The sequence below is a fragment of the Clarias gariepinus genome, chromosome 14 (genome assembly GCF_024256425.1).
Source record: "Clarias gariepinus isolate MV-2021 ecotype Netherlands chromosome 14, CGAR_prim_01v2, whole genome shotgun sequence".
NCBI lineage: Eukaryota > Metazoa > Chordata > Actinopteri > Siluriformes > Clariidae > Clarias > Clarias gariepinus.
Window position 1 is genome coordinate 15,261,927 of NC_071113.1, and position 12,553 is coordinate 15,274,479.

General features: G+C 43.2%; 1 protein-coding gene across 6 annotated transcripts in view; it reads left to right on the forward strand.

Moving 5' to 3' along the window:
* Positions 1-6,977: 6,977 nt before the first annotated feature.
* The window catches only part of cacna1g (calcium channel, voltage-dependent, T type, alpha 1G subunit), a 132,985-nt gene continuing 127,409 nt past the window's right edge, over positions 6,978-12,553 (forward strand). For 3 of the 6 annotated variants that reach the window (XM_053511856.1, XM_053511857.1, XM_053511858.1), the window contains exon 1: positions 6,978-7,091. In XM_053511856.1, the coding sequence (XP_053367831.1) occupies positions 6,999-7,091 (93 nt within the window). In that variant the 5' untranslated portion in view covers positions 6,978-6,998. The remainder of the gene's footprint in view (positions 7,092-12,553) is intronic. The other 3 variants (XM_053511854.1, XM_053511855.1, XM_053511859.1) reach the window with 1 other exon arrangement.

Below are 12,553 nucleotides of genomic sequence, written 5' to 3' on the forward strand. Positions count from 1 at the left end.
TCTATGATCACTGTGGTGCCTCTCGGGCTGTTGAACATGCGTGCGTTTCAGCGCTGGGTGCGCTCTCACCGCCTATGTGCGGCGCGCCACCTCAACAGGAGGCTGACGGTGACACCGTCATGCATGTCAGCCCTTCTGCCCTGGAGGGAACCCAGGCTATTACGTCAGGGCTCTCCGATAGGCAGGGTATCGTTTCGCAAAGTGGTGTCAACAGATGCCTCCCTCAGCGGCTGGGGCGCTCTGTGCGACGGCTCCGCGATCAGGGGGGCGTGGTCACAGAAACAACGCAGGCTTCACATCAACTATTTGGAGCTGTTAGCAGTGTTCTTAGCCCTGAGTCATTTTCGTCTGGCTTTAACAGGCCATCATGTTCTAATCAGGACAGACAATACAACAGTGGTGTCGTATATAAACAGACAAGGGGGGACTCGTTCACTTCCCCTGCTGAAACTCTCTCATTCTCTATTGCTATGGTCCAGTGTTCATCTTCTGTCACTCAGGGCCACTCACATTCCAGGGCACCTGAATTTGGGGGCGGACCTTCTATCCAGAGGGGGCCCGCTTGTAAGGGAATGGAGATTACACCCATGGGTGGTAGCTCAGATCTGGGAGCGCTTCGGCAGGGCAGCAGTGGATCTTTTTGCATCCAAAGAAAATGCTCACTGCCCACTATTCTTCTCCATAACGGATCGCAATGCCCCACTGGGGATCGATGCGCTGGCACACTCATGGCCCCCAGCTCTATTGTATGCTTTCCCTCCGGTAGAACTGATTCTGCCTGTCACAGAGAGGGTACGTCAGCAGGGCCTGTCACTAATCCTGGTGGCACCTCATTGGCCGGCGAAGTTGTGGTACGCAGAGATAGTCAGCCTGCTAGCAGCAGAACCATGGAAACTTCCTCTCCTCAGGGACCTTCTGTCTCAGGCAGGGGGAGAGGTAGTGCACCCGCGTCCCGAGCTGTGGAACTTGCACGCTTACCTGTTGAAAGGTCCAATTTGTTAGCAAAAGGGCTTCCCCCGAATGTGATTGAGACAATCCAAAGTGCTCGGGCCTCGTCTACTAGAGGTTTATATGCTTACAAGTGGCGAGCATTTGAGCAATGGTGTCAAGAACATAATGTTCTTCCATTTCAGTGCTCCATGGTGGAGATTTTGTCTTTTCTACAAGAACTATTAGAGAAAGGCCTTTCCTTCTCTACTATTAAAGTGTACTTGGCGGCTATATCAGCCTGTCATGTTGGTTTTGACGGAGTGTCACCAGGGGCTCATCCGCTGGCAGTACGGTTTTTAAAGGGAGTGCGACGTCTGCGACCCACTACGAGGTCCAGTGTTCCGTCCTGGGATTTATTGTTAGTGCTTGAGGCCCTCTGTGGTCCTCCTTTTGAGCCAGTTGAGTCTATAGATATGAAAATTCTTTCATATAAGACGGCACTTCTTCTTGCTTTAGCATCTGCTAAACGAGTGGGCGATCTCCACGCTTTATCCGTGCATCCATCCTGTACGCAGTTTGCTGCTAATGGGTTAAAGGTTACTCTACGGCCGAACGCGGCCTATGTACCGAAGGTCGTCTCCACTGATTATAGCTCTATGGTCTTTGACCTTTATAGCTTTTTTCCTCCTCCTTTTGCTTCTGATGAGCAGAGAAAATTGCATAATTTGTGCCCCGTACGTGCACTACGAGTGTACATGGACCGTACAGTAGATATGCGCTTATGTGATCAACTGTTTATCTGCTTTGCCAGTCCAGTAAAGGGTAAAGCGCTGTCTAAACAGCGGCTTTCCCATTGGATTGTGGAGGCTATTACACTAGCTTATAGTAGCAAGAGTGTCCCATTGCCTCTGGGTGTGAAAGCACATTCAACGAGAGCTATGGCAACATCATGGGCTCTGTTCAAAGGAATGTCTGTGGGCGAGATTTGCGCGGCAGCCAGTTGGTCCTCACCACACACTTTTGTCCGGTTCTACCGACTTGATATAACGGCCCCCTCGGTGGCTCATTGTGTCCTCTCTGCGGGGTCCATAATGCAGTAGAGTAGCTGTCAGGGTTCTTGTGACTAACTTTGATAGATACTCGGCGGGGCGTGAATATATGTCCCATACTATATGTGTTGTACCGAGTGAATCGACTGAAAGGGAACGAATGGTTATGACTATAACCTCTGTTCCCTGAAGGAGAGGAACGAGGTACAACACATTGCTGCCCCGCCTCATAGTTACGCTCGGCGAAGAGCGGCTATCGAACTGAGGGTCAACCGTGGCAACGATGGTTTATAGGTGTAGGCGGGGCTACACCTACGTCACCACAGGTTTGCCTGCCTTTACGGCGTGAATAAAGGTGGCTTCAGCCAGGACACGAGACGGCGTGATATCCCATACTATATGTGTTGTACCTCGTTCCTCTCCTTCAGGGAACAGAGGTTATAGTCATAACCATTCGTTTCTTTAGTCTTCTTTTAATGTCTTTTTCATTTTCGGGAGTCTACATCACATGGCGTGGCTACTAATTTGAATTTGGTGCTATTGTTAGCTTGTTAGCCTTGCTAGCTATGTTCTTGTTTGCCATCTATTTTCTGCTTTGCTGCTTTCTTGTGATGGTTGCACGGTTGAGTGGTTTTCCCCTCACCATCCTGCTTTCAAAGTCCTCTGCTAACACATAAACAGGGTGGTTACCCTTTGTTCCCCCAGTGTCTAAGTGCAGCTAACATCACAAGTGTCTTCCTCACTTGACCACTTGCTCATCTCTGTGAGACCTCTGCATTAATTGCATTATTAATGCACAACACTGGGGGCGTTGCTAGAGGGCGGTCTCTCTTTGCCTACCCTCATTTTCTCCATTGCTTTTTTTGGCTCAGACCTTACCACACACCCTGCCGTATAGTTGATTAATGAGCCATGCTGGAAGAACCATGCTCATCCAGCCAGGTTGTGAGACCCCTGAAAGGCGAATGGCTACTGCCCTTGCATTGAACACCAGGAAGCAGCCTGTGAATCATAAATTCCCTGAAACCGGTTCACCGATTTAAGCCCTAATTTGAATTTTGCCAAAGTTTTGTAACCTAAAGAGCTTTTTAGCCATAAAGGTGATCTGATGACGACTGATAAGCAGTAAGAAGCTGTAAATGCAATCTCAGCCTCTTACTAGGTGTATGGCTCCACCAGAAGTTAAGAGTTCTTAGAGACGACTCGTAGAAAACTGGTAAGGATAGAATGAGTGCATCTGCACCCAGAAATGGTTTCCCAGTTTCACAAATGGTATTGTAATACACAGTTGGACTTCATCACTGCTGTTAAATTGCCTCCTTGTTGACTGTTGTTCTCCTCTGTGAAGCTGGTCAGCCCCTCTGGCACAGAAAGCACAGTCCCATGACTGCTTTTGCATTCTTACACAGGTTACCTCTGCCTGTGGGTTTTGTCCCTGGGGAGACATGCAGGTTTATGTCTGCGACCTAGCAGTCCATGAAATACTTCCAAATGCAGGAGCCCCTAGACCATGGGCTTTGCCTGTTCTCTGGGGGAATTATGTTCAGCCCATCAATCAGACTATATATGGTGCATTGATCATATTCTAGAATACTAGAATTCTTGTCAAAATTAGAATTTTTGTCAAAATTGCTGTTTTAATTGTGTCCCTTTGGTGTTGTCTTTTGTCAGTAAGTGAGAAAAACGAGATGATCTTTGCCTGGTACCACTGTGTTCAGACAGCACCCTGCCTGGATATTAGCATTCCTGTATTTAATTTAGATGTAAATGTGTGTGCACGACCCCTGGCTGCGCATTGCGGCATTCCAGTGACACTTGCCTACAAAGTGATCAATTACCAGTTGTGTTCATTGTTCATCTACCACAAGAAAATTGAGAGAAATAACTACTTAAATAATGACTTAAGCAATCATTATTTTCTTTTAACCCGTTTAACCAGAGTGACCCTGCTGCAATCTTGACAGAGCAATCTGTTTCTGGCTGCTGTCTCAATTTGATTATGTATGTTTTGGTTGTTACCTTAATCAGGTAATACTGTTTTATGATGTATTCTGAAAAAGGATCTGCTCTCTTCCCGATCCCCTGTTGCATTTGTCACACTGTATGTTTTCAACTCGATCTTTAGCCATAAATTTAATACTGGTAAAAAGGTCAGTTTTATTAATCTAAAAAAAAAAAAATTATTCAACATCACTGTGTCCTCGCACCTCCGGGGTTGAGGGGAGTTGATTCTCACCTCGGGTCTGTGTGCGTACAGTACTTCCCATGCTTGGTGGGTTTCCTCTGTGTACTCTAGTTTCTTCACACAGTCCAAAGACATGCATATTGGCCTAATTGGTGTTCTAAGGTATGTATGGCCTATGATGGATTTGCACCTTGCCCAAAGTCTCCTGCAGAGGCGGAGCAGATGAAGATGAATAAATGTGTTAGGGGCATTACTTTAACATTATCCCATCATCATCATGTACGCAGCATTGTTCTGACCACAACGTTCAAACACATCCATGCTCCCTTAAGAGTTTAGAATTTTGATTTGAGATTGGAGAAAGACACTATGTCCTGCACACAGTCTGTGTATGTTATGTGTTGTAATATCAGTTAAATTTTCTTTCAGAAATACTACTGTTAGCTCCCATATTACAGTCCAACTGCATCACGTCCACTTTTACAGAACATATCTCAGACCTTAAGACAGTTCTATAGTGTGTGCGTGCCCTGCCTTGCAACTTGTCCAGGGTGCACCGTGCCTCGTGCCCAAAGTATCCTTTATAGGACGAACGGTTGTGAAGATAAATGAATGTGTTAGGGGTAGGTGTAGTTCAACGCTATCCCATTATTATGTAATCAACAATGTTCTGATGGCACTTTATCGAAGTAATTATAACTTTCCAAAACATCCAGATGGCAACGCTGTTCCAACTTCCTTAACTGTTAGTGTTTCCTGGCATGTTCCTTTGATTGTGTGAACTTGTGAACCCATGGTTCCCCCTCTCTCCCTGCATTCCTTATATGGCAACACTTCCTATTCTTCAACACCAGGTGTCTGTAAAATAACCACCCACCCGCTTTTTTCCCCCCGGATTTCTATAGAACATGTAAATGGCTCGTGCTCTTTGATGTATTATTAGATGTACATGATCAGAGTGTTAAGCTCAGGACCTAAAATACATGTCCTTTTTTTTGTGTGAATAAATCAGAGAACATTCGGCACTGTGTTTTGCATGTAAGTGTGTGTGTGTGTGTGTGTGTGTGTGTGTTCGTGTTTCTCTTCTGGTCCTCAAGCATGTCGGACCCGACCAGTATGCATATTGAGCCGCGGCAGACACGTCAAGCGATTATTCCCTTAATGTAAAATTAACGAGAACATTGCCAAATTAACTTCACCACAACGTTTTGACAACCAAAACTTCCTGCTGGGTGAATAATGCACCACCTGTCACTATAATCACATCAACCAGGATTCAGTCTCAAGGTTTTAAATTTCGCTGGAGGACTTTCATTCTTCTTTTTTCTTTGCAGACATAGTGTGTCTTTTTTTGCTTGTAGACCTAAATTTCCTTTTTTTTTTCAGTTTAATAAATATTTTTCTTTTAATCTAACATGAATTCACTTTTGTGTTTTGTGAGAACTTAATTTGCTGCATGACCCAGTTTCACTGATAAGTTTAATATTTAATCAAATGTTTAATATTTAAAAATATTTTAATATCTGAGAGCAGAATTTTGTGGGTCTTTTTTGGTTTGCCTTCACTTTAAATGTCAGAATTTGTAGGTCTGCAGACATGAAAGCATCTTCACAGTATCTCAGTCCCACCATGGCCGATGAGGTCATTTTAGTTTGGAATTCTTTAAATCACTTTTGAATACTCCCAGTGCATACTGGTAAATGTAGGATGAACATTTATTTTATTCTGTTCCATGAGGCCCAAGCCTTCATGCTGTCTAACTGACTGTATAGTCACTACAAACGTTTTTCACCGGACAGTTATTGCAGCACAAAATCATGATTAATCTGTATCTTTCTGTACCTTGGACAAGTATTTGTGCATATAAAATTACCTGTAAATGTAGAAGGTCTTTAAAAGTTCCCTGAATCATGGCTTTCTCTTCACATTGTAACACATTCTGGTGAAAAATCACAGTAACGTTGCTCTCCAGAGAGGGAGTAGAACTCTGCAGTTTTTTCTGGCTTTGTCTTAGGAGAAATTTTGGAAGACTGACAACTTCTGGGACGATTCAATGCTTCAACACGCCAAATGTTCCCCATTTGGAGATGATAGCTCTTACTGTGGTTTAGCAGAGTCTGGGAGTCTTAAAATGGTTTTTCAATCTTTTCCAGATTGGTAGATAATGACATTGTATATGATCTCTTAAAATCTGCTTGCTGAATTTTTATCCTGGTAAATTGACTTTAATGGTAAACAGCGATGATAATGATATTTATAATGATGAGGCCAGGCTGGTTACATTCAGTCAGCATTCACAATGCTTTTCAGCTGATTTATCCATGCTTTGCACAATGGGATGGTTATTGTCCATGTAAATTAATAATATATATTGGGAATAATTTCATATTAAATTGTTGGTAAATAAATTTGTTTTATTTTAAAAGATATGTACAATTATTGTTTTTATGCATTCTTCAGCATATTTGTATACTCCTTTTTTCTAGAGGATCTCTTCACATATATTATAGCTATTTGCATTAAATTATTTAATTTTTTTAATAAAATGTTTTTGCTATGTAGAGTAACTAGTATATCTTCAAAGGTTTTTGTTTCAAGTCAATTAAAAAGCCTTATAAAAGTTTAGCTAAATATTATAATGTGCAATCAACACTATATAACTTTCTAGCCAACTTTTTTTTATTATTATTAACAGAAATAGTATTATTTGACTTGGCTGGTATTTGACCAACTATCCAGCTTACATTAAATGGTTAGGGTTATTTTTTAATCAGAACTGAGGTTCCAATGTTGTTCCTTAACTCTTCTTCCTTACGTGGTTCGAACGGGCCAGTATGCTAGTGATTCTGCTGAACTGTGTGACGTTGGGCATGTTCCATCCGTGTGAGGACAGTAACTGTGACTCAGAACGATGCAAGATCCTGGAGGTGAGTTATGACACACACAACTAAGGGTCACTGTAAGAGCTGCAAACAGTGTAAACAGAATGGGTTGTACATTAGACCTGGGGAAACGTTTCTTTTCTAGTTGACTTTTTAATTAAATTTAATGAGCATCAATATTTATGATGTTGAATTAAACACTTTTGGTTTCAGTTCAGGTTGCGATCTTTTACTTGCAAGATGAATTACAGATCAAGCCCTCAGTTAAGTTTTTAATCCTTAAATCTATAGCCTTTCTACACTATGCAGCGACTATCAGGAATATTAGCTTGTTCTTTGTGTCACATGAAAATGAGACAAAAATAAGATGGTCATTTCCTTCCTGTTTTTGTTAAGAAGGAAAAGAAGATCTGTGATTCAGATGAAGCTTAAGGTGCAAAAAAATGCATTTGGTGGAATAATGAAAATTAACAAAATACAATGATAAAATAAAGCCAGTATTCCTTTGCTGTCTTTCTCTCCCTCTCTCTCTCTCTCTCTCTCACACACACACACACACACACACACACACACACACACACACACACTACCTCTGCTGACAAACCCTCTATTATGTACAATAAATAGTCTAAATACAGAACTAATGCTGCTCTAAATACCAAAGGAATCCATCTGTTTACATGTAAAAGAGTTTTCCTTTTTCAGTATTGGTGAATGAATGTGTTGGTCTTTGATGGAGCACATAACACATTCCACTGAGCATTTTTGTGAAATGTGTTCGAGCAGGAGATAGCTGCTGGATCAGAAACTGGAGATACAAACACCTCTCGAGTGAGAGCCAGTGATATTTCGGTCAAGGCACATGTTTCGAGCAAGAAAGCGCCAGAGTGAAGGTTTTAATTAGAACATAATGAGAAATGAGCCATAATAATCCATCCACACATCAGACATCCATCAACAACTTGAAGCAAAGACAAAGAACACCTGCACATTCGTTCAGTTGTCTAATCAGTCGATCAGCGGCAGTGCAAAACAAAAATCCTGCAGATACAGTACAGGTCAAAAGCTTCGGGTTAACCTTCCCATCAAAGAAAGAAATGTAATCTCCGTTACTCTGTGATCGTGGCATAGATGTTGGTACCAGATGAGCTGCTTCGAGTATTTCATAAACCTCTGATCTCCTTGAAATTTCACACCAAAGAGTCTCTAGAGTTTGTTCTGAATAATGGGGAAAACAACAAACACTACATGAGCAGCAGTTCTGTAGGTGGAAAAGCCTTGGTTTTAGAGAGGTCAGAGGACAATTAACAGATTGGTTTGAGCTGCCAGGAAAGACATACTGTACAAGTGTAAGTCAAAAATTATCCACACTATTTCGTATTCCCTCATCAGAAAACGTTTTAGGCTGAGGCTGCGAGCCACAAATGCAATGCTGTCTTAACTTCTTCATCCTCATAGGGCTGCTTTTAGGGGATCAAACAGGTGTGTAAGGGCCATATTTCATTCTTGTGATTTGTTGTTGTTTATCTTATTTCAGTTTATTAGTTAAACATTAAGCATTAAGTATCATAAATATAATTTGTATTGTGACATCATTTCATGTGTTGTTCTGTGACATCATCCCACAGTTATGCAGTTCCATGTCTATCACGCACGTTAGTTGTAGTTGTTGTTAAGACACGGAAGGATACAGAAAGGTTTGGAGCACACAAGCTTTTGACCGTGATAACGTGAGACAGTAAGCTAAAAGGAATACAGTAAAATAAGTTGTTGTAACTGTAATCTATTGAAGCTACAGAACACAGCAAGCGACTTGTCGTGACTACAGTGGATTTATGCAAGAAACTGTAACAACCGTTGTTTTTGATGTTGAAAATAAACAAGAGACAAAGAAATCAACGAAACGTCTGATGTCGTCAGTGACACTGCGTAACTAAAGACACGCGTCAGAACTTGTGAATAACATGCACCTACATTAAAGTCAAAAGCTTGTCTCCGCCGCAGAAATGAAGATAAGTGACTTAAGATTGTGAAGAGCGCGCGTGCGACTTCAAAAACGCGCATCAACCGAAACCGAAAGCGAGAAGAGGACTTGCCTGCCTTAAACTTCACCATGTCACACGGCGAGGACGACGCCGCTATCGCCGAATTTGAGCAGGTGATGGTGCTCGACGAACTGAAGAGCGCCAGAGAAGGCAAGTGGAGTCAGTTGACTGTATTATACAATGAACTAGAGGCGCTTATGGACAATGCTTGTAATTTGCATGACGTTAAAGCCAAGCGCCGCCAATACAAAGCGCTGCTAAACGACTTTATTGAAAGTAATGTAAAAGTGCGATCGTGCGCAAAGGTTGAAGAGCGTGAAACTGATCAGCAACACTGGTTTCACCCTAGATTAACGCGCTGCTCAGAATTCATGGTAAGAGTGGAGTCGTGGATCGCCGACACTAGTAATCGCTTTAAGCCGTCTCAAACAGTTGACGATGGAGTTTCGCCAAACGACAGTGTGTCAATGGCGGAGCGTAAGACGCCCGCCCCCCAAAGGCACGGAAGCGTAACGTCATCGGCATCCAAAAGGTCCTTAACGTCAGCAGCATCCGAAGCTCGACTAAAAAAGGCAGAAGCCAATAGAGCAGCTTTGCTGGCTAAAGCAGCAACTTTAAGCCATCGGCAGGCGCTGGAGCTGGAGGAAGCACAATTAAAGGCTGAGGAAGAGCAATTGAAAGCAAGATTAAAGATTGAGGAAGAGCAATTGAAAGCACAACTAAAGGCTAAACAAGCACAATTAAAGGCACAAAAGGAAAGGCTGGAAATGGAAACGGCGCTTGCAATGGCCGATGCTGAACTAAATTCTTACCAGAACCGCAAAAAACAACATCCTGCCAGACGGAGCGTGGTCGTCGAAACGAGTGGTGCACGCCCCTCGGAACCAGAGCAAAACGACCACTGCAACCACAGTTCGGCAACGGAATACCTCGAGCTGCCATCACGCCTCCGAGCAACCCACTTAAGCATGCCAGTGAGTGCCAAACCCATAATGTCAAGCACCCTAATGGAACGGCCCACCCAAGGTAACGAACACTCACTTTACAACACTGACATAGTGGAGCCTCAGGGTAGGATGCCACTTCAGGCAGATCTTACAGAAATGTTTGCAAAGAGTCAGAGGCAACATTCCTTACCCTCGCGCAACGTTCCTCCATTCTATGGTGACCCTCTTGAGTTCACGTCCTTCGTAAGAGCCTTTAAACACGCCATTGAAACCAACACTGATAGCAATCATGATAGGCTGTTCTTTCTCGAGCAGTATACTGAAGGACAGCCTAAGAACCTAGTGAGAAGCTGCCTGCTCATGCCAGAACATCGTGGCTACGCAGAGGCTATGAAACTGTTACATGACAATTTCGGAAATAGACAAATAATCGCTACAACGCTGATGCAAAAGGCACTCAACTGGCCGGAAATAAAGTCAGAGGACGGAAAGTCGCTAAAAACCTTCTCCCTGTTCCTAGTAGAATGTTACAATACCATGTCAAGCATCGATTACATGGATGAGCTAGACAATGCTACCAACTTGAGAGGTGTTGCCTCAAAACTGCCCTACAAATTGCGTGAAAAATGGAGAAGCCACGTATACAAGTACGAGGAGCGCAATCAGGAAAGAGCTAAGTTCGTGCAGCTGATGAAATTCGTAGAACGAGAAGCAAAGGTAATGTCCAACCCACTCTTTGGAGACCTGAACGTTTCGACTAGTGGTACAACGACTAGTGGTAAAAAACACAGCAGCAAATCCTCTCCAGGATTCAAGCAAAAAACTGAAGAAAAGAGGGGCAGCAGCTTTGCGACCGGCGTAAAACAGGTTGGTAAAGTTCATAGAGACTCAATCACAGTAAAGAGTAGTGGTGCATTAGTTATTAGTGCCTTCACTAAACCTTGTGCATCCTGTGAGCAAGATCATACCCTAGACGAATGCCACAAGTTTAACAATGAGACATATAAGGTCAAATTGGACTTTCTAAAAAAGAATGGATTCTGCTTTGGCTGTTTAGTAAAAGGACATTTAAGCAAAGACTGCACGAAGAAAATTACCTGTCAGCTGTGCTCAAAGAAACATCCTCGCATGCTACACATTGCAGCAAAAGACACAGCTCAAGCGATCGCAAAGGCTGACGAAACCGAACCAGTTCAAACATTGCCTGTTGCAGCGAGTCACGAAACGAGTGCGTGTATCAGGGCTGGAGATGACTGTATTCTCTCCATAGTACCTGTTAAAATAAAGTCCAAAAAAGGCAACAAGACAGTAAAAGTATACGCCTTTATGGACCCAGGTAGCTCTGCTACATTTTGTACAGAGTCACTAGCAAGGCGATTAAACGTACAAGGTAAAAAAATTGACATCATGTTAAGCACCCTGAACGCGAAGAAACAAGTAAAAAGCTATGTGCTTACTGATCTAGAGGTTAGCAGTCTGGAAGAAAACACCTTTGTTGAACTCCCCAAAGTGTTCACACAAAAGAGTATCCCAGTCTCAGTGGAAAATATTCCACAACAGCACGACATTGATAAGTGGCCATACCTCAGCGAAGTAAAACTGCCTTACATTAATGCTGGAGTTGAAATTCTCATAGGTAACAAAGAGCACAGGCTCCTAGAACCATGGCGAGTAATTAACAGCAGGCACAATGGGCCATATGCAGTAAAGACTGCTCTTGGATGGACCATAAATGGACCTCTTCGAGAGTCGGTCGAGGAAGGCACATGTAACAATGAGCAAGTGAGCGTTGCAGTCAACAGAGTCTCCATCGAAAGTGTAGAACAAATGCTGATACAACAGTACAACCATGATTTTCCTGAACGGAACTGTGATGACAAAGCTGAGTTGTCACAAGAGGACTATCAGTTTTTAGACTCTGTAACTAACTCCCTGCAATTTACCGATAATCACTTCTACATCGGTCTCCCATTTAAGAAAGCAGCTATTCAAATGCCCAATAACCGAAGCGCAGCCATGCAGCGCGCTCTGAACCTCAAACGGAAGTTTAAGCATAACCGCTCCTTTCACAAAGAGTATTTAAACTTCATGAATGACATGTTTGAGAAGGGTCATGCAGTCAAGGTCCCCACACCCCACCTAAGTCGACAAGACGGGCAGGTGTGGTACATACCTCACCATGGTGTGCACCATCCTCAAAAGAAAAAGCTAAGGGTAGTCTTTGACTGTGCTGCTAGCTATCAGGGAATATCATTAAATAGCGAGCTTCTGCAGGGACCCGACCTGACAAACTCACTCATTGGGGTGCTCGCACGCTTTAGACAAGAAGAAGTTGCCATGATGGCAGATGTGGAAGCCATGTACTATCAGGTCAGAGTTCCGGAAAAGGACACAGACTTGTTGCGTTTCCTGTGGTGGCCGAACGGAGACGTGAGTCAGGACTTGGTTGAGTATAAAATGGTCGTTCATTTGTTTGGTGCAAAATCATCTCCAAGTGTAGCTAACTTCGCCCTTA